Here is a 22,084-nt window from a genome sequence, read left to right on the forward strand (position 1 = left end):
TAACAGTGGAATGTGTCCTGCAGGGGAGAGGGCTACTGGGATTCTGTGATGCAGCACCAATGTCCGTTTAAATCCAGAGCAGTGATCCAGTCCACCAGTAGTCCTGTTATCAGCTCTTACTACAGGATAGGGAATGCATTTTTAGGTGTGTGTGTGTGTGTGTGTGTGTGTGTGTGTGTGTGTGTGTGTGTGTGAGATAATGTATTCTCTGTATTTCCAGAACCAGTGGGTATGAGTCAGCTTAGAGAAGTGCTGAGCCAAGATAATAAAAGCCATAAAATAATGTGATCCGATGCAGAGAAGAAAAAAATAAATAATGGAGAGGGAAGGCAGGGAGAGATGATGAAATATGCAATAGCTAAGAGAGGCGGAAGATAGGAGAGGTAATTCATGATAGAATACAGCTGAACATAAATCATAGCAGCGAACAAAAAAATACCAAGAACTTGCTGATTCAAACAAAATCACTATCTTTTTATTGTCCAACCAACACACAGAATGTGTGAAACTAAAACAGACAAAACTACAGTGTATTAAAAAAGAGAGGGGGATATGAGGGCAGGGACGTGGCAGAAGGTAACGTTTAGGGGTGACTGAAGAAGCCTTGAGGTGGACTATGAAATCAGGTGTAAGATATAAGAGGTGAAGGGATAGGGGTTAAGGGGGAGGTCAGCGGTGACTGAAGAAGCCCTGGGGGTGGTTGTACTTGAACGGCTTCAGACGGTTCGGACCCCTGAAACACAACCAGAGAGAAACACGCTGTCAGAAATACTGAGAAAGGAGTGTGTGAGTAAGTGTGTACGCGCGTGCGTGCCTACCTTACGGTGCGTAGACACATCTTCTCTCGGAGAAACTCCCGTGGTCCCTCCACGCTGTCATCCTGTCCGTCGGTCTCCAGGTATACGTCCAGACAGACACACAGACGAGCCACCTGATTGGTTAGCAGCTGGTGCCCTGGGCGGGGCCCCTGGAGCTCCGACTTAAACACATTCACCTCACTCTCCATGGCCTGGGGGAGGGGTTACACATGTCAGTCACAGCCGGTGTGCATGACTAACCAGTGACATCAAAGGACATAACAGAACATAGAGATCCTCCCCTGGATTAGGGTCTCATATTCAGTGTGTGTGTGTGTGTGTGTGTGTGTGTGTGTGTGTGTGTGTGTGTGTGTGTGTGTATACACTCACTCTAAGGTTGTCATCGGTACGTCCGCTGCACTCGCCCTTCCAGCTGAGTGAAAGAGCAAACAGAGGAGAGATTTCTGGATAACGGGGGTTCAACACCACTGCAGCCTGAAGACGAGCTGGGGGGGGGGGGGGGGGGAGAGAAATAGCTTATGTTCCAGACTTTTCTAAGGGACCTTATGGTCCAAACAAAGCAAAGAGAGAGGCCTCCATTTCTTCAGGAATGTCTTCATATATTAAGTAGTGAATCATCACTTTGGGCCCTGATTTTTACCTGTTCCTCTCTCCACCACAGCCATGAAGAACAGGTCAGTTTCCCGAGCCAGACCTGCGTCTGACACATGCTGCGTGAACGACAGATTCTAGAGAGATCGAACACACAAAGAAAAGTAAGCTACCAGTATATGTTTTACTTAATTAAACCGCCTTGTTTTACACAATGCTTTTTATAGCAACACCATCTACACCGCAGCTCCAATGAGAGCCAGAAGTTAGTGAGTGCGAGGTTGAGTTGTAGTCAAGATTGTGCGCTTCCTGTGTACTCCTCGATTGCGTAGCGAGATGAAACACAACGGGAGATTTGTGCGTGTCTTACTGTGTACTCCTGATGTGACATGGTTGTCCAGCGAGCCAGGCGGGAGAGAACCTTAGCAGGGAACAGGTGCTGGCACTCCGTGGACACTGGAACGATACTGTGTTCTGAAACCAGACAAACAATACCAACAGCATGCAGGAGACAGGTTATTTAGTCTGTGTGTAGCCAGAGATGAGAAATGTGAGTAGAACTGTTTATGCCGGGCCAGACGAGTGTGTCCCTAGTGAGGAGAACCGTTTGTGCAGGGCCAGATGTGTGTGTACCTAGTGAGGAGAACTGTTTGTGCAGGGCCAGACGTGACTGGACTCGTCCTCTCAGCAGCTTCATGGTGCTCTCCATGTGACTGGCACTAAGAGAACTGCCTGCACGCAAACCCTGAAAAACACACACACACATACATAGCAGGGTTAACACACACACACACACACACACACACACACACACACACACACACCCCCCCCCCCCCCCCCCCCCCCATAGCAGGAGACATTTTACTATACACAATGGCAGGGCCACCCCCACACACACCTCTGGGGCTTCACTGGGGAACTGCAGTCCTCCTAGACTCTGCACCCACAGGTAGGGATGACCCAACTCTGCCACGTAGTCTCCAAACGAACTAATCCTGCAAGAAAACAACATAATCATCCATACTGATCCTACAATCATCAAACAATATCTGTATTGATACTGAAGCAACTGTACAAGGTGTGTATATGGGTGTCCGGTGTTAGGGAAGCATCCATACCCCACTTTATCAAACTGGTAGCGGTTAGCAGGGTTGGGGGTCTCGCGGCCCTGGTCATTGGCATACAGGCAGTTGAGCAGCGTGTCAGAATTTAACAGCTCCCTGAGAGAGAGAACACAATTGTTACAGCACAGGTCGCACACTCCAAACTCCACAAACACGGTCGCTGACACGTACCCTGCGCTGATGGCTCCAGTGAGGTCTGTGGCGGTGGAGACTTTGGCCTTGACAGTCATGATGTTCAGGTTCATCAGGTAGTAGTTGAACAGATGCAGCACACTGCCGTCTAGACAGAGAGACAGAGACAGAGAGAGGAGGTTCACTGGGTGTGTCTGTGAGCATGATGCCATCTACTAATACATATATTTTCTACTCGGCAAACAGGGAGATGGGAGGCGTGTCTGTGAGCGTGATGCCATCTATGTACTGTGGACGGTAAATTGCCTCTCTGCCAAAAGGTTCCACCTGCAACAGTCATCTCAGTGTGAATTAACACTTAATTATATAGTACAATGTATAGTATTGTTAGGTTCTTATTTTCCAGAGTAAATAACCCACGGACACTAGAGAAGCTTTAACCTCTCTGGGGTATGTGGGACGCAACCATCCCACCTGCGGGACACACTATTCAACAGCCAGTGAAATAGCAGGGCGCCAAATTCAAAACAACATAAATCTCATAATTCAAATTTCTCAAACATACAACTATTATATCCCATTTTAAAGATACTCTTCTCGTTAATCTAACCACATTGTCCGATTTCAAAAAGGCATTACGGCGAAAGCATAAAGTTAGATTATGTTAGGACAGCGCAGAAACAAGAAAAACCACACAGCCATTTTCCAAGCAAGGAGGCGTCACAAAAACCAGAAATACAGCTAGAATTAAGCACCAACCTTTAATGATCTTCATCAGATGGCACTCATAGGACTTCATGTTACACAATACATGTATGTTTTGCTCGATAAAGTTCATATTTATATCCAAAAACCCCATTTTACATTGGCCCGTAATGTTCACAAATATTTTGCCTCCAAAAACTTCCGGTGAATGAGCACATCAACTTACAGTAATACTCATCATAAACGTTGATAAAATATTAAACTGTTATTCAAAGAATTATAGATGAACTTCTCCTTAATGCAACCGCTGTGTAGATTTCAAAAAAGCTTTACGGCAAAAGCACACTTTGCAATAATCTGAGTACTGCGCTCAGACAACATCAAGCAATACAGATACCCGCCATTTTGGAGTAAAATAAAATCATAAATAGCATTACAAATATTCACTTACCTTTGATGATCTTCATCAGAATGCATTCCCAGGAATCCCAGGTCCACAATAAATGTTTGTTTTGTTCGATAAAGTCCATAATTTATGTCCAAATACCTCCTTTTTGTTCGGGCGTTCAGTCCACTACTCCAAATCCAGGAAGCGCGCCGAAATGTCACGACAAAAAGTAAAAAAAAAGTTATATTTACGTTCGTAGAAACATGTCAAACGATGTATAGCATCAATCTTTAGGGTGTTTTTAACATAAATCTTCAGTAATATTCCAACCGGACGATTCCAATGTCTTCAAAAATGAACTGGAACACAGCTAACGCTCACGTGAATGCGCGCCACTGAACTCATGTCATTTTCTGAGTCATCAACTTCCAGGAGCTCTTGTTCGCTCAAGATTCACTGTAGAAGACTCAAACAACGTTCTAAAGACTGTTGACATCTAGTGGAAGCCGTAGGAAGTGCAAAATGAACCCTAAGTCACTCTATACTGGATATGCCAGGACTTGAAAAACTACAAACCTCAGATTTCCACACTTCCTGGTTGAATTTTTCTCAGGTTTTTGCCTGCCATATGAGTTCTGTTATACTCAGACATCATTCAAACAGTTTTAGAAACTTCAGAGTGTTTTCTATCCAAATCTACTAATAATATGCATATCCTACCTTCTGGGCCCGAGTAGCAGGCAGTTTAATTAGGGCACGCCTTTCATCCAAAATTCCGAATGCTGCCCCCTACCCTAGAGAAGTTAACCAAGTTTAATTATTCCCAAAAGGTTCTGTACAGCTGTAATCAGAACCACCCAACATTTGTCCCATCCAGATATTTATATCCCACTTAAGACACTCCTTCTCTCCAATCCTTACATTTTATGGCTCTACAGGAAGATAATAAAGAGGGTAACAGGACACCAAACATTTATTACTCTCTTAAGAGAATCTGTCCTCACCTCCCAACCTCAACCCCTCCTCCTTCATCTAATCCACAGAGGTCCGTCTGTCTCCCCTGTATCAACACGTTGCTCTCCTCTCACCCAACACATTCCACAGCTATCCGTCTGATCTATCATGTCTTTAATATCTCAATGTTCAAAATGTCAAATCCAACAGTATGATGTCATGGCGTCACTTCCCCAGTCTGCCACGTAGTGCTACTGTGTAGGTAGGTGTATAGGACGGGTTGAGCCAAGGAGAAGAGAGGGACTGTTTATACCCTGCTGACAGGGGGAGATGACGAGGGGCGGAAGAGAGGAAATGGGGATGAGAAGAAGAGGGAGAGATGGAGAAGAGGATGTTCAGCATTACAGGCGTAACTTCATCCATCCACTGATTGTCCGCGCCCGCCTGCCTGTGTGTGTAGATGGAGCTGGCAGCAGTGTAAGGCTGCAGCAGTCACACCTTATTCTCGACATATTTTCATCAGCCTCCTCTTGCTCTCTCTGTTGTCCTCTAAATCACGGGCAGTTTTTGGCTATTCGCTGCATTAAAAGCAGTGTGTGTGCGCGTGTGTGTGTCAGTCTCTCAGGGTGTCATTGGGTTCTGTCTGACTGCAGAGGCAGGAGTGGTGACCTTGTGTAACCTCTGTAGTGATGTCATTGCCCATTGGACAAGAACAGTTTATTCACTGTCATCTATGCACCGAACCATCATCGAAATAGGACAAATACAAGAACCCACCTATTTATCATCATAATCACTGTCCACAGAATCCTCATCAGCACGATTAATATAAGTTCCTAACAGTCCTATCATATAGCACTGAATGAGCCTCTCTACTGTCCCAGGGAGAAGCAGCGACAGGGTCCTGCTGCCTGTCACACAGGAACAGTATGTGGGTACCTTTGCATTTGAGGTCCAGGCAAAGGGAGAGAGGGTGTCTCTTCAGCATCTCACGTCTCTTATCATCCAGCTGACCACCTGTAGTAGGTCGCCTCCTCTTCTACACACACAGACAGACAAAGGGGGGAGTATTACCATTAGTATTTTATCATGCCACCATTTTCTACTGCTCATTATAAACTGGGTGGTTCGAGCCCTGAATGCTGATTGGTTGACAGCTGTGGTATATCAGACCGTACATCACAGGTATGACCCCAGAAAATATTTTTACTGCTCTAATTACGTTGGTAACCAGTTTATAATAGCAATAAGGCACCTCGGAGGTTTGTGGTATATGGCCAATATAAGAACTGCCCTTAGCCGTGGTATATTGGCCATATACCACATCCCCTCGTGCCTTATTGCTTAATTAATCAGATATCTGGCCCTGGTCTAAAGTAGTGCACTATATAGGGAATAGGGTGCTCTTTGGGACACATTCTATAATCTTAGGTGTTCTATCATTGCAGCCGGCTATAGGAGGACAGAGTTAACCTTGGCTTGCCCTTCACCTCAGAATTATTTCACAGAGAAAGACTAGATGAAGGGAGGGTCAGCTGAGGTGTAGTGACAGAGCAGCAGTAATGTGACCAGGCAAATCACAGACGGACAGTTGTCTTCAGCAAAAAGACGAATAAATAAATAATACAAAAAAAGGCTTGGCTGTATGTGTTGGAGTGTGTAAGGGAGTGTGTGTGTGTGTGTGTGTGTGTGTGAGGAGTATGACTGCCAACTGTGGGTGGGCTTGGGTTACAGTGACCCATCTTATCCATGCTTCCCAGAACCCACCACATGGCACCTGTCAGGAAGCGATCCTTTCCCTGTCTGCTATAACATTGTGTGTCAGCAGAGGTTGTTGGGACAATGTGTGTAGAGGAGAGGTGAACTCGTTGACACGGACTTGTGTGTGTGTGTGTGTGTGTGTACAGAATGGTATTAGAAGGGCCTCTAGTGGCAGTATGGTGTGGGACAGACCGTCTTCTCCTGCTCCTCCTCTGCATCAGAATCACCAGAATCATCATCTAGAGAGGAGAGATAAATCAGAACACACACTTCAATGCCCACACAATTCTCTAATTCACCACTGCCCCGTCAAAAAAAAGAATCACTGCCCTGTCGAACACACACACACACACATACACACACACACACACACAGTAGTCATTAACTTCTTTGGGATAGGGGGCAGTATTTTGACATCCGGATGGAAAGCGTGCCCAAAGTAAACTGCCTGCTACTCAGGCCCAGAAGCTAGGATATGCATATAATTGGTAGATTTGGATAGAAAACGCTAGAGTCTCTAAAACTGTTAAAATAATGTCTGTGAGTATAACAGAACTGAAATGGCAGGCAAAACCCCGAGGACAAACCAGCCCCCCCCCCCCCCCCCCAAAAAGAAATTCTGAATATCACTGATTTCAATGGCAGGCACTTATATAATAGTTCCTAGGGCTTCCACTAGATGTCAACAGTCTTCAGAAAGAGTTTCAGGCTGGTTTTTGGAAAAATGAGGGAGAAGTTGTAGTTTTTCTATGTGACTCCCATTTTGGCTGTAGTGTTTCCAAGCGCATGGCCGAGAAACAAAAATAACGCGTTCTCCCGTAAAGACAATAACGATTCTCCGTCTTAAATTTGATCATTTATTTGCGTATTAGGGTACCTAAGGTTTGATTATAAAAGTTGATTGACTTGTTTGGATAAGTTTATTGGTAACATTTGGGATTCATTTTGTACGCATTTTGAAGGAGGGAAGCCGAGCGGATTATTGACTGAAGAGCGCCAGCTAAACTGAGTTTATGGATATTTGTTCGACTTTATCGAACAAAAGGTCAATTTGTAATGTAACTGGGACCTTTTGGAGTGCCAACAGAAGATCTTCAAAAGGTAAGGCATATACAGTGTGGGAAAAAAGTATTTGATCCCATGCTGATTTTGTACATATGCCCACTGACAAAGAAATATTCAGTCTATAATTTTAAATGGTAGGTTTATTTGAACAGTGAGAGACAGAATAACAATAAATAAATCCAGAAAAACACATGTCAAAAATGTTTTAAAATGATTGGCATTTTAATGAGGGAAATAAGTATTTGACCCCTCTGCAAAACATGACTTAGTACTTGGTGGCAAAACCCTTGTTGGCAATCAGAGGTCAGACGTTTCTTGTAGTTGGCCACCAGGTTTGCACACATCTCAGGAGGGATTTTGTCCCACTCCTCTTTCCAGATCTTCTCCAAGTCATTAAGGTTTCGAGGCTGACGTTTGGCAACTCGAACCTTCAGCTCCCTCCACAGATTTTCTATGGGATTAAGGTCTGGAGACTGGCTAGGCCACTCCAGGACCTAAATGTGCTTCTTCTTGAGCCACTCCTTTGTTGCCTTGGCCGTGTGTTTTGGATCATTGTCATGCTGGAATACCCATCCACGACCCATTTTCAATGCCCTGGCTGAGGGAAGGAGGTTCTCACCCAGGATTTGATGGTACATGGCCCTGTCCATCGTCCCTTTAATGCGGTGAAGTTGTCCTGTCCCCTTAGCAGAAAAACACCCCCAAAGCATAATGTTTCCACCTCCATGTTTGACGGTGGGGATGGTGTTCTTGAGGTCATAGGCAGCATTCCTCCTCCTCCAAACACGGCGAGTTGAGTTGATGCCAAAGAGCTCCATTTTGGTCTCATCTGACCACAACACTTTCACCCAGTTGTCCTCTGAATCGTTCAGATGTTCATTGGCAAACTTCAGACGGGCATGTATATGTGCTTTCTTGAGCAGGGGGACCTTGTGGGCGCTGCAGGATTTCAGTCCTTCACGGCGTAGTGTGTTACCAATTGTTTTCTTGGTGACTATGGTCCCAGCTGCCTTGAGATCATTGACAAGATCCTCCCGTGTAGTTCTGGGCTGCTTCCTCACCGTTCTCATGATCATTGCAACTCCACGAGGTGAGATCTTGCATGGAGCCCCAGGCCGAGGGATATTGACAGTTCTTTTGTGTTTCTTCCATTTGCGAATAATCGCACCAACTGTTGTCACCTTCTCACCAAGCTGCTTGGCGATGGTCTTGTAGCCCATTCCAGCCTTGTGTAGGTCTACAATCTTGTCCCTGACATCCTTGGAGAGCTCTTTGGTCTTGGCCATGGTGGAGAGTTTGGAATCTGATTGATTGATTGCTTCTGTGGACAGGTGTCTCTCACTGTTCAAATAAACCTACCATTAAAATTATAGACTGATCATTTCTTTGTCAGTGGGAAAACGTACAAAATCAGCAGGGGATCAAATACTTTTTCCCCCCACTGTATTATATCGCCATTTCTGACTTTCGTGTCGCAACTCCCTGGTTGAAAATGATTTGTTATGCGTTTGTGTGCTGGGCGCTGTCCTCAGATAATCGCATGGTTTGCTTTCGCCGTAAAGCTTTTTTGAAATCTGACACGGCGGCTGGTTTAACAACAAGTTAAGCTTTATTTTTATGTATAACATATATATTTTCAAGAATGTTAAATATTTGAATTTAGTATTTTTGAATTTCGTGCTCTGCAATTTCACCGGATGTTGGCCAGGTGGGACGCTACCGTCCCACATATCCGTAAGAAGTTAACAGGCAGCCAGGCATGTTGCAGTCTTACCCTGGGAGTCCTCTGGAGGTTTAGACAGAGCTTTGGCCTCGTCCACGTCTCCACTGATGGACACACTCAGGCTCTTATCTGAAACACACACAAATACAAACATGAAAACCACATCCTCGGACGTGTCCCTCCACAAAATGGATCATTTGACAAAGTAAAAAGTGACAAAAATCGTGTTCACAAGTAAGTAAAGAAGTAAAGAAGCTGACGAAGATCCGTTTTGGAATGATACGTTGTCAATAAAGCAGTGAACTGGGAGCATAAACAGTGTGCGGGCCTTCCTGTTCTTTACAAGCATCCTTAACTAGCCCAGTGCCTAAAGTTTAAGGATGTGCGTATGATCAAACTTTTCACAAAATGTAAGTAAACATACAAAAACACTCACCGCAGGCCTGTCCGTAAGCACTGGCCTGTACCAGGAGGACGTAGAGAGAGGGGGGAAGGTGGCGGGCGATCTCTGTCTGTCTCTGGGTCTGTTCAAACGGCATTGAGAGGTACTCCTGGACCGGGAGGGATGCCTGGGGAGTGAGACATGTTTAGGTTTCAGGCCTGGTAGGTCACATTCTGGGTACAAGGCCATTTCAGAAGGCCCTGCCTGCAATGTTTTTTCATGCACAAGTCCAGCCATCCATACCAGACAGAAACCTGGACTTGTGAAAGCTCTGTGGGACTGGTGTTGTTCTGTCAATTGAATGCTGCTATGGCTTCCAGGGATATTTAAGTTCACTTTGCTTCATTGTACCTGTGTAATCGCATTGTGTCCAGGTTCTAGGGGGTGTGAGAGAGTTATAGAGAGTGTGTGTATGTTACCTGCATGATAGCGTTGAGTCCAGGCTGTAGAGAACTCAGGTGTTCCTTCTTCACCTCAATGCCTTTCTGGATCTTCTCCTTACTGGACAGAGACTCCTTGTACTGCTCAGCCAGCCTACACATACACAAAGTGCCCAGAGAAAAGTGGGCGTTCATGTACTGCTTAGCCAACCTACAGAGGAACAACAGTGTATGTGGTACCTCTTCCTCTGCTCCAGTTCCCAGTCCAACCTGGCCAGTGTGAGTTGGTGGGGGTCGTCCTTGGTGAGTGGGGTGCGGGAGATCTCAGGGGGGGCCTCCTTGTAGAACTCATCTACACTCACCAGATCTATCTCCTCATGTTTAGACCTGGACACAAACCAAAAAAAAAAAATCAACAATTTAGAAAAGAGCAATACTCTCGAAGCTTCTCATTCCTGGACTTGGAGCAGACTTGGAGCAAATGTGAGATCCCCCCAGTGGTACTGACTTGAACTCCAGACACTTGCTGATCTCCTTCTGCAGGTGCATGACCTCATAGAGCAGGTTCTGGAGCTGCAGGTGCAACACATCCACTCTCTGCTTGCCCTGAAGGGAGAGGGGAGGAAGGGGTGTTAGATGCTTTTCTGTGGGTGTGTAGAGGGTTTTCTAAAACGTTGCGTGTGAAAGTGTATATACAGTGAGGTCTAAAAGTATTTGGACAGTGACAAATGTTGTTGTTTTGGCTCTTTACTCCAGCACATGACTATGAGGTTAAAGTGCAGACTGTCAGCTTTAATTTGAGGGTATTTTCATCCATATCAGGTGAACGTTTAGAAGTCACAGCACTTTTTGTACATAGTTTCTCTCCCCCCCTTTAAGGCACCAGAAGTACTTGGACAAATTCACTTGTGCATTAAAGTAGTCAAAAGTTCAGTATTTGGTCCCATATTCCTAGCACGCAATGACTACATCAAGCTTGATGGATGCATTTGCCATTTGTTTTGGTTGTGTTTCATATTATTTTGTGCCTAATAGGAATGAATGGTAAATAATGCACTGTGTCATTCGGAAGTCACTTTTTTTGTAAATAAGAATATAATGTTTCTGAACACTTCTACATTCAAGACCATGGATAATGTTGAATGAATTGTGAAGAACGATGAATGATAAAGTTAGAGGCACAAAGATCTTACCCCAAGACAGTCTAACCTCTCACCATTACCAATAACAAGGGAGGTTAGCATTCTTTATTTGTGTGTTGGGGAGGGTGGGGGGTGTTATGCCTCCAACTTCATCACTTATTATTCACGATTATCAGAAACATATTCTATTTTACAATATGTGACTCCAAAAATGACAATACATTATTTCCCATAAATGTTCTATTGGGCACAAAATAATCTGAAACAAAAACAAACTGAAAATACATCCAACACGTTTGCAGAGTCAAGCTTGTTGGATGTATCACAATTCATTTGTAAATTAACATTATTCCACTTTCACATTATGGGGTATTGTGTTTTATTTTATTTTATTGCCAGTGACAAAAAAAAAACCTCAATTTAATACATTTTAAATTCAGGCTGTAACACAACAAAATGTGGAAAAAGTAAAGAGGTGTAAATACCTCCTGATAGCACTGTAAAAACACTCCCACTACTACACTAACTTACAAAACCCACACAACACACACTTTCAAACTCATCATTTGCTGCTGCTACTCTGTTCTTACTCTTATTATCTTTCCTGATGCCTAGTCTCTTTACCCTGCCTTCATGTACATAACTACATCAGATACCTCATACCCCTGCACATTGATCTGGCACTGGTACTCCCTCTATACAGCTCCATTCTTGTGTATTTTATATCTCGTGTTACTACACTGAGAAAAAAATAAAACGCAACATGTAAAGTGTTGGTCCCATGTTTCATGAGCTGAAATAAAAGATCCCAGAAATGTTCCATACGCACAAAAGGTATTTCTCAAAAATGTTGAGCACAGATTTATTTACATCCATGTTAGTGAACATTTCTCCTTTGCCAAGATAATCCATCCACCTGACAGATGTGGCATATCAAGAAACGGATTAAACAGCATGATCATTAGACAGGTGCACCTTGCGCTGGGGACAATAAATGGCCCCTCTAAAATGTGCAGTTGTGTCACACAACACAATGCCACAGATGTCTCAAGTCGAGGGAGCACGCGATTGGCATGCTGACTGCAAGAATGTCCACCAGAGCTGTTGCCAGAGAATTTATCGTCAGTTTCTCTACCATAAGCTGCCTCCAACATAATTTTAGAGAATTTGACAGTACGTACAACCAGCCTCACAAGTGCAGACCATGTGTATGGCGTTGTGTGGGCGAGCAGTTTGCTGATGTCAACATTGTGAACAGAGTGCCCCATGGTGGCAGTGGGGTTATGGTATGGGCAGGCACAAGCTACGGACAACACACACAATTTCATTTTATCAATGGCAATTTGAATGCAGTGATAATGTGACAAGATCCTGATGCCTACAATCGTACAACACAGGCTCCGAAGCTCGTCGGATGTGGCAGGGCTTGCAAACTATTACAGACTACAAAAGGGAAGCACAGCCGAGAGCTTCCCAGTGACACAAGCCTACCAGACAAGCTAAACTACTTCTATGCTCGCTTCGAGGCAAATAACACTGAAACATGCATGAGAGCACCAGCTGTTCCGGGAAGACTGTGTGATCACGCTCTCCACACCCGATGTGAGTAAGACCTTTAAACGGGTCAACATTCACAAGGCCGCAGGGCCAGACGGATTACCAGGACATGTACTCCGAGCATGCCCTGACCAACTGGCAAGTGTATCACTGACATTTTCAACCTCTCCCTGTCCGAGTCTGTAATACCATCATGTTTTATGCAGACCACCATAGCGCCTGGGCCCAAGAACACTAAGGTAACCTCCTAAATGACTACTGACCCGTACCACTCATGAAGTGCTTTGAAAGGCTGGTCACGGCTCAAATCAACACCATTATCCCAGAAACCCTAGACCCACACCAATTTGCATACCGCCCTAACAGATCCACAGATGATGCAATCTCTATTGCACTCCACACTGCCCTTTCCCACCTGGACAAAAGGAACACCATGTGAGAATGCTATTCATTGACAACAACTCAGCGTTAAACACCATGGGGCCCTCAAAGCTCATCACTAAGCTAAGGACCCTGGGACTAAACACCTCCCTCAACAACTGGATCCTGGACTTCCTGACGGGCCGCCCCCAGGTGGTAAGGGTAGGTAACAACACATCTGCCACACTGATCCTCAACACAGGGGCGCCTCAGGGGTGCGTGTACTCAGTCCCCTCCTGTACTCCCTGTTCACTCATGACTGCACGGCCAGGCACGACTCCAACACCATCATTAAGTTTGCCACTGACAACAGTGGTAAGAGTGATCACCGACAACAATGAGGCAAACTATAGGGAGGTGGTCAGAGACATGACCGTGTGGTGGAAGGACAACAATCTTTCCCTCAACGTGATCAAGACAACGGAGATGATTGTGCACTACAGGAAAAGGACGACCGAGCACACCCCCATTCTCATCGACGGGGCTGTAGTGGAGCAGGTTGAGAGTTTCAAATTACTTGGGTGTCCACATCACCAACAAACTAACATGGTCAAAGCACACAAAGACAGTCGTGAAGACGGCACAACAAAAACCCATTCCCCCTCAGGAGAATGAAAAGATTTGGCATGGGTTCTCAGACACTCAAAAGGTTTTACAGCTGCACCATCGAGAGCATCCTGACGGGTTGCATCACTGCCTGGTATGGCAACTGCTCGGCCTCCAACTGCAAGGCACTACAGAGGGTAGTGCGTACAGCCCAGTACGTCACTGGGGCCAAGCTTCCTGCCATCCAGGACCTCTATACCAGGCGGTGTCAGAGGAAGGCCCTGAAAATTGTCAACGACTCCAGCCACCCTAGTCATAGACTGCTCTCTCTGCTACCGCACAGCAAGCGGTACCTGAGCGCCAAGTTTAGGTCCAAGCTAAACAGCTTCTACCCCATAGCCATAAGACTCCTGAACATCTAATCAAATGGCTACCCAGACTATTTGCATTGCCCCCCTGCTACATTGCTGCTACTCTCTGATTTGATGGTTCGTCGGAGGGCATTGCGGGATTTCTTCCCTTTTCCACATTGTTACGTTACAGCCCCATAATGACAAAGCGAAAACAGGTCCCACAGTTGACAGTGCATGTCAGAGCTAAAACCAAGGCATGAGGTCAAAGGAATTGTCTGTAGAGCTCCGAGACAGGATTGTGTCGAGGCACAGATCTGAGGAAGGGTACCAAAATGCTGAAGTGCGTAGCACTTAAAAAATGGTCTGTCCTCTGTTACAACACTCACTATCGAGTTCCAAACTGCCTCTGGAAGCAACATCAGCACAAGAACTGTTCGTCAGGCGCTTCATGAAAAGGGTTTCCATGGCCGAGCAGCCACACACAAGTCTAAGATCACCATGTGCAATGCCAAGCGTCAGCTGGAATGGTGTAAAGCTCGCCGCAATTGGACTCTGGAGCAGTGGAAATGCGTCCTCTGGCAGTCGGACAGACGAATCTGGGTTTGGCGGATGCCAGGAGAACGCTACCTGCCCGAATGCATAGTGACAACTGTAAAGTTTGGTCGAGGAGGAATAATGGTCAGGGGCTGTTTTTCATGGTTTGGGCTAGGCCTCTTAGTTCCAGTGAAGGGAAATCTTTATGCTACAGCATAGATGATTCTGGATATTCTATACGATTCTGTGTTTCCAAATTTGTGGCAACAGTTTGGGGAAGGCCCTTTCCTGTTCCAGCATGACAATGCCCCTGTGCACCAAGCAAGGTCCATACAGAAATGGTTTGTCGAGATCAGTGTGGAAGAACTTGAATGGCCTGCACAGAGCCCTGACCTCTACCTCATCGAACACCTTTGGGATGAATTTGAACGCCGACTGCGAACCAGGCCTAATTACCAAACACCAGTGCCCGACCTCACTAATGCTCGTGGCTGAATGGAAGTAAGTCCCAGCAGCAATGTTCCAACATCTAGTGGAAAGCCTTTCCAGAAGAGTGGAGGCTGTTATAACAGCAAACGGGGGTCTCAACTCTATATTAATGTCCATGTCGTGTATCTGTAGAGTTGAAAATGTGATGGAAACACATTGAACTTTAGATTTTTATTTGGTACATGAAAACTTAAGTGAAAAAGTACATTGTGTTCAATAAGTCATCATGCACTGATTTTTACCTGCAACAAGTCCATTTGGTGTCAACCCACTACTGGTGGGAAAATAAGCGTATTTTCTTTATGCCGATTTTATAATATTCGCATGAAAATGTGTCGCCAACTGGATGGAACCCTTGCTACTGTCCAAATACTTTTGGACCTCACTGTATATGTACCTCGTGTGTCTGGTCTCTCCCCCTCTTCAGTCTCATGTGAGCCAGGCGGTTGAGTTTCTTCAGGCTCATAAAGTGGACACAGCTCTGCATCCTCTTCTCCTCTACCTCAGCACACTGGAGGGAAGGGCAGACATCATGGGGGTTAGAGCAATTCTCTTATAAGACGGAGTAGCGTCTGATTGTATAGGACACTCATTTTCTGACTGAGTGTGTCTCTCACCCCATCCTTGGCTCCGTTGGCTTTCAGCTCCTGTATGTCGTTCATCAGTTTGGCCAGAGCTTCACAGGTCAGTTTATACTGCTGGTAGTCCTCTTCAGGGTCCCTGCCATCCAGCTCCACCTCCTCACTGTACACACGTATGTCCTGAAACACACACACAGTCAATTTCAATAACGCCCCCCCTTCTCTCTCTATACTTGTCTGCCTCCCCTCACTCTACCGTTCTCAACTTGCACCCGCCCACGTGTATCTGCTGTCCACCCCTTTGCTCACCTAGATTTGAAAAACACAGACAACAGCACCATTGGTATATTGTGGAAGGTAACCCGTCTGTCTAGACTAGTGCTCACCTGGTCTCCCTCTTCGCGGCCGCATTTCCCCTCCGGTGTGCCCGTCTCGCTGCGGAGCACTTTCGACTTGCGCTTCTTCAGGGCGTCAGACATGGCTTGTCAACGTCAGAGGACACTAAATACAAAAAAAATAACGTATTTATATAGAAAGCTAGCTAGATACGCTAGGCACGACAGAGATATTGGAGAATGTATATTTTCCTCGAAAGTATGTCACGATTTCAAAGCTATACGAAATTAGAGAATGAATTCTCAAATCGCAGAAAATATTTGTAATGTTGAGCTTCTAGTTCACGTAATTCATGCTCATGTTGGGTTTTTGTGCTTGCACCCAATTGACTCCAATTCACTCCTTGAAGGAGTGCTTTCTTTGCAGGACTGTGCCCAGAATGCACCGCACAGCCCATTGGCAATGTACGGGCAACGTACATTATGGGGATTAATACAAATCCAATGGAGATTCCTATCTCCTCAAAAGTACTGTATCTCTGGCCCATAGAGATAGAGGACTTGCCTTTATTTCTGTGTCATTATAGTGTCTGTACAACCTATATAAATCCCCACCCAGTTGACAACGGAAGCATGGTGGAAACCATCAATGGCAATAGAGTGGTGAGGAGGAGATGGGGAGTAATTTAGCCATTGGCGTTCTCGTGTCAATTAACACGTAACATTCCTGGATCACTCACATGAATAAAGTTAGATTTACAGTGCATTCGGAAAGTATTCAGACCCCTTCCCTTTTTACACATTGTTATGTTACAGCCCTTTTCTAAAAATGATTCATGTTTTTCATCAATCTACACACAATACCCCATAATGTCAAAGCGAAAACAGGTTTTTAGAAATTTCTGCAAATGTCAACATAAAATTACTCTAATATCTTATTTACATAAGCATTCAGAGCCTTTGCTATGAGACTCAAAATTGAGCTCTGGTGCATCCTGTTTCCATTGATCATCCTTGAGATGTTTCTACAAGTTTATTGGAGTCCACCTTTGTTAAATTCAGTCGATTGGACATGATTTGGAAAGGCACACACCTGTCCAAATAAAGGTCCCACAGTTGACAGTGCATGTCAGTGCAAAAACCAAGCTATGGAGGTTGAATGAATTGTCAGTAGAGCTCCGAGACAAGATTGTGTCAAGGCACAGATCTGGGAAAGGGTACAAAAACATTTCTACAGCACTGAAGGTCCCCAAGAACACAATGGCCTCCATCATTCTTAAATTAAAGAAGTTTGGAACCACCAAGACTCTTCCTAGAGCTGGCCGCCCGGCCAAACTGAGCAATCAGGGGAGAAGAGTCTTGGTCAGGGAGGTGACCAAGAACCCGATGGTCACTCAGAGAGCTCCAGAGTTCCTCTGTGGAGATGGGAGAACCTTCCAGAAGGACAACCATCTCTGCAGCACTCCACCAATCAGGCATATATGGTAGGTTGGCCAGGCGGAAGCACTCTTCAGTAAAAGGCACATGACAGCCCGCTTGGAATTTGCCAAAAGCACTTAAAGGACTCTCAAGACAATGAGAAACAAGATTCTCTGGTCTGATGAAACCAATACTGTGGCGGCAGCGTAGCCTAGTGGTTAGAGCGTTGGACTAGTAACCGAAGGTTGCAAGTTTGAATCCCCGAGCTGACAAGGAACAAATCTGTCATTCTGCCCCTGAACAAGGCAGTTAACCCACTGTTCCTAGGCTGTCATTGAAAATAAGAATTTGCTCTTAACTGACTTGCCTAGTTAAAGTAAATAAAATACAAATACTGAACTCTTTGGACTGAATGTCAAGCATCACTTCTGGAGGAAACCTGGCACCATTCCTACAGTGAAGCGTGGTGGCAGCATCATGCTGTGGGGATATTTTTCAGCTTCAGGCACTGGGAGACTAGTCAGGATCGAGGGAAGGATGAATGGTGCAAAGTACAGAGATCCTTGATGAAAACCTGCTCCAGAGTGCTCAGGACCTCAGACCGGGGGCGAAGGTTCACCTTCCAACAGGACAACGACCCTAAGCACACAGCCAAGACCACACAGGAGTGACTTCGGAACAAGTCTCTGAATGTCCTTGAGTGACCCAGCCAGAGCCCGGACTTGAACTCAATTAAACATCTCTGGAGAGACCTTAGAAATAGTTGTGCAGCGACGCACCACCATCCAACCTGTCAGAACTTGAGAGGATCTGCAGAGAAAAATGGGAGAAACTCCCGAAATACAGGCGTGCCAAGCTGTGTGCTTAGGGTCGCGTCATACCCAGGAAGACTCGAGGCTGTAATCGCTGCCAAAGGTGCTTCAACAAAGTACTGAGTAAAGGGTCTGAATACTTGTACAGTTGAAGTAGGAAGTCAACATACACCTTAGCCAAATACATTTGAACTCAGTTTCACAATTCCTGACATTTAATCCTAGTAAAAATTCCCTGTCTTAGGTCAGTTACGATCACCACTTTATTTTAAGAATGTGATATGTCAGAATAAGAGAGGGAATGATTTATTTCAGCTTTTATTTCTTTCATCACATTCCCAGTGGGTCACATTCCCAGTGGGTCAGTATATGGTAGCATTGCCTTTAAATTGTTTAACCTGGGTCAAACATTTTGGGTAGCCTTCCACAAGCTAAGTTGGGTGAATTTTGGCCCATTCCTCCTGACAGAGCTGGTGTAACTGAGTCAGGTTTGGAGGCCTCCTTGCTCGCACACACTTTTTCAGTTCTGCCCACAAATTTTCTATGGGATTGAGGTCAGGGCTTTGTGATGGCCACTCCAATACCTTGACTGTTGTCCTTAAGCCATTTTGCCACAACTTTGGAAGTATGCTTGTGGTCATTGTTCATTTTGAAGACCCATTTGCAACCAAGCTTTAACTTCCTGACTGATGTCTTGAGATGTTGCTTCAATATATCCACATAATTGTCCTCCCTCATGATGCCATCTATTTTGTGAAGTACACCAGTCCCTCCTGCAGCAAAGCACCCCCACAACATGATGCTGCCACCCCCGTGCTTCACAGTTGGGATGGTGTTCTTCAGCTTGCAAGTGTCCCCCTTTTTCCTCCAAACATAACGATGGTCATTATGGCCAAACAGTTCTATTTTTGTTTCATCAGACCAGAGGACATTTCTCCAAAAGTATAATCTTTGTCCCCATGTGCAGTTGCAAACCGTAGTCTGTCTTTTTTTATGGCGGGTTTGGAGCAGTGGGTTCTTCCTTGCTGAGCGGCCTTTCAGGTATGTCAATATAGGACTTGTTTTACTGTGGATATAGATACTTTTGTACCCGTTTCCTCCAGCATCTACTCAAGGTCCTTCGCTGTTCTGGGATTGATTTGCACTTTTCGCACCAAAGTACGTTCATCTCTAGGAGACAGAATCAGTCTCCTTCCTGAGCGGTATGAGGGCTGCGCGGTCCCATGGTGTTTATACTTGCGTACTATTGTTTGTAAAGATAAACGTGCTACCTTCAGGCGTTTGGAAATTGCTCCCAAGGATGAACCAGACTTGTGGAGGTCTACAATTTTGTTTCTTGAGGTCTTGACTGATTTCTTTTGATTTTCCCATGATGTCAAGCAAAGAGGCACTGAGTTTGAAGGTAGGCCTTGAAATACATCCACAGGTACACCTCCAATTGACTCAAATAATGTCAATTAGCCTATCAGAAGCTTCTAAAGCCATGACATCATTTTCTGGAATTTTCCAAGCTGTTTAAAGGCACAGTCAACTTAGTGTATGTAAACTTCTGACCCACTGGAATTGTGATACAGTGAATTATAAGTGAAATAATCTGTCTGTAAACAATTGTTGGAAAAATTAGTAGATGTCCTAACCGACTTGCAACTATAGCTTGTTAACAAGACATTTGTGGAGTGGTTGAAAATCAAGTTAATGACGCCAACATAAGTATGTAAACCTCTGACTTCAACTTTATGTAAATGTGATTTCTGTTTTATAAATGTGCAAAAAAATTCTAAACCTGTTTTTGCTTTGTCATTATGGGGATTTGTGTGCAGATTGAGGGGGAAAAATATTTCAACCATTTTATAAGAAGGTTAACGTAAACAAAATGTGGAAAAGTGAAGGGGTCTGAATACTTTCAGTATGCACTGTAAATCAATAAATATGATAGCAGTTTAGAAAAGGTTAATGGTACAAGACTGGACATATAAGGCTGTGATGGCAAAATCACTAGATATCCCATCGAGCCATGCGGGTAGAGGCTGTCGTTGTCACAGTTCCAAGACCAGTCAGAAACTTCCAGCTCACCCTACGCCAATGGAGCTCAAAACAGAACTTGGATCTGCAATAAAGGTTCATTATGCAGAAATCGCACCGCCATTTGGTAGTAGAAAAATGGAATAGTTTGCCTAATTTCAGTAAAACAAAACAAAGTATACAGAATCATTGTACCACCTAAACTGCTGAAATATATTTTAAATAACCACATTGTATTTTCAGCTGTTTGAAGTTTGTGTACAGAACCGGAAGACGCAAAAACAAAGCTTCAGACTGGGAAGCATAGAAATAGTGCAAATAGAACAGATCCAACACTTAGACTTTCAATTTGTGACAGATCTATAACTAACATTTCTGTGAATTTGGTTGGTCACCCAAAAAGTTTAATATTTTACTTTAAGTAGCAACGATATCCTTCGCCACCGTTGTCTTACGACAAGAGATAGTTGAATAGTCATGACTGGTTCGAGCTAAACAATTCATATAAGTTTCTTTCCAGCGAATTTCTTAGTTGCATGATTGTGTAACTCGTTAAATTACTGCAGTATTTAAGAAGTTTGGCCATGAGGACTAAAACCAGCATAGTTAAACTAGCCAGCTAGTTTAACCATGGAAACCGTGTAAAACAAACTCGGGACAGTATATAAACTGGGCACACATGCACACTTGGCTAATTAAAGAGTTTTTATGCCCTGATATCAGGAGCTGGCGGCAAAAAGTTTGATTAAACAATTCAGAGCCTGGAACAAATGCATCAGATGACATTTGAGAGCGAATCAATATACAAACCCTGAAATTAGCTGTAACTATCAATAGTAAAACAATGCTTAAAACAATGTTTGCGTTCACCATTCATTTTCTGGATTCAGGTTAAGTCCAGTGGAGGCTGCTGAGGGGAGGACAGCTCATAATAATGGGCTGGAATGGAGTCAATGGAATGTTATCAGAGGGGTTGGGTTAAATGCGGGAGACATTTCAGTTGTGCATATCAAAGATATTTATAACTAACCCAAAATAATGTAGTTTACAGTGGGAGCAAATGAAGCAGTGGGTAGAACCAGCAATGAGGTGAGCAAAGCCACACAGGAGCTAGCGAGATCCTATTGGTGCGTTGTAACATGATTCATGTTGTGATTCTGATGCATTAAAATGTATAACACCTGAAGCATGCTCCGTGCACGTGTTTACATGCTTCTGCGCATGCTTCAGATGATAACAATGAACGCACTTGCACTACCAGCGCTTTGGAAAGTTGATGTAATTACACTTCTGTGGATATAGTTTTACATTGCTACCGCCAAAAGGGCCAACCGCATGGTCGGACAACCGGTAAAGTTAAGGCTTTCCTGATTCAAACGCTCAATGCTGCCGACGTAGAATTCACTGCAGTTCAACGTCGGGTTTCCAGGCAATATGTGACTATGTCCATGCCAACATGAGTTATCCACGACGAGTCCTCTATATCGATGATCTGGCCAAAATGGCAATATTTTTATAACAATGATGTTGCTAGCCAGCTAAAGTTAGTAAATGCACAAGCTAGCTATCAAAGTAGCAATAACAAATATTGCAGGCACCACACACGATATACTCACCAAAACGATATAAAATACGGAAAACTATATCAGAACGTTCATTTATCCACAGCTCATAGTTTCCAGGTCCAACGAAAAGCACGATGGGTAACAGTCTTCTTCGTTGGTCACGGCAGCAGGTACATTAGTGAGGCATACCGCCATCTAGGGTACTGGAGTCCCGCGCCTCAGCTAG

The 22,084-nt window shown here is 44.6% G+C and overlaps 1 protein-coding gene across 2 annotated transcripts; it reads right to left on the reverse strand.

Moving 5' to 3' along the window:
- Positions 1-453: 453 nt before the first annotated feature.
- On the reverse strand, positions 454-22,031 carry LOC106585010 (THO complex subunit 5 homolog). Of its 2 annotated transcripts, XM_014170742.3 has the most exons (21): positions 21,910-22,008; positions 21,164-21,232; positions 16,092-16,206; positions 15,742-15,885; positions 15,522-15,635; positions 10,592-10,689; positions 10,324-10,470; positions 10,123-10,237; positions 9,698-9,830; positions 9,313-9,390; positions 6,666-6,712; positions 5,652-5,751; positions 2,705-2,813; positions 2,528-2,629; positions 2,308-2,404; positions 2,043-2,154; positions 1,780-1,883; positions 1,459-1,546; positions 1,188-1,303; positions 819-1,009; positions 454-733 (listed from the first exon to the last, which is right to left on the reverse strand). In XM_014170742.3, exons 3-21 carry the CDS (start codon positions 16,182-16,184, stop codon positions 670-672), a joined length of 2,052 nt encoding a protein of 683 aa, XP_014026217.1. In that variant the 5' UTR covers positions 16,185-16,206; positions 21,164-21,232; positions 21,910-22,008; the 3' UTR covers positions 454-669. The 2 variants fall into 2 exon arrangements, with proteins under 2 accessions (XP_014026217.1, XP_014026216.1); XM_014170741.3 differs by lacking the exon at positions 21,164-21,232 and having other exon boundaries at positions 21,910-22,031.
- Between the last annotated feature and the right edge of the window lie 53 nt (positions 22,032-22,084).

Source organism: Salmo salar, chromosome 24 (assembly GCF_965601325.2).
Source record: "Salmo salar chromosome 24, fSalSal1, whole genome shotgun sequence".
NCBI lineage: Eukaryota > Metazoa > Chordata > Actinopteri > Salmoniformes > Salmonidae > Salmo > Salmo salar.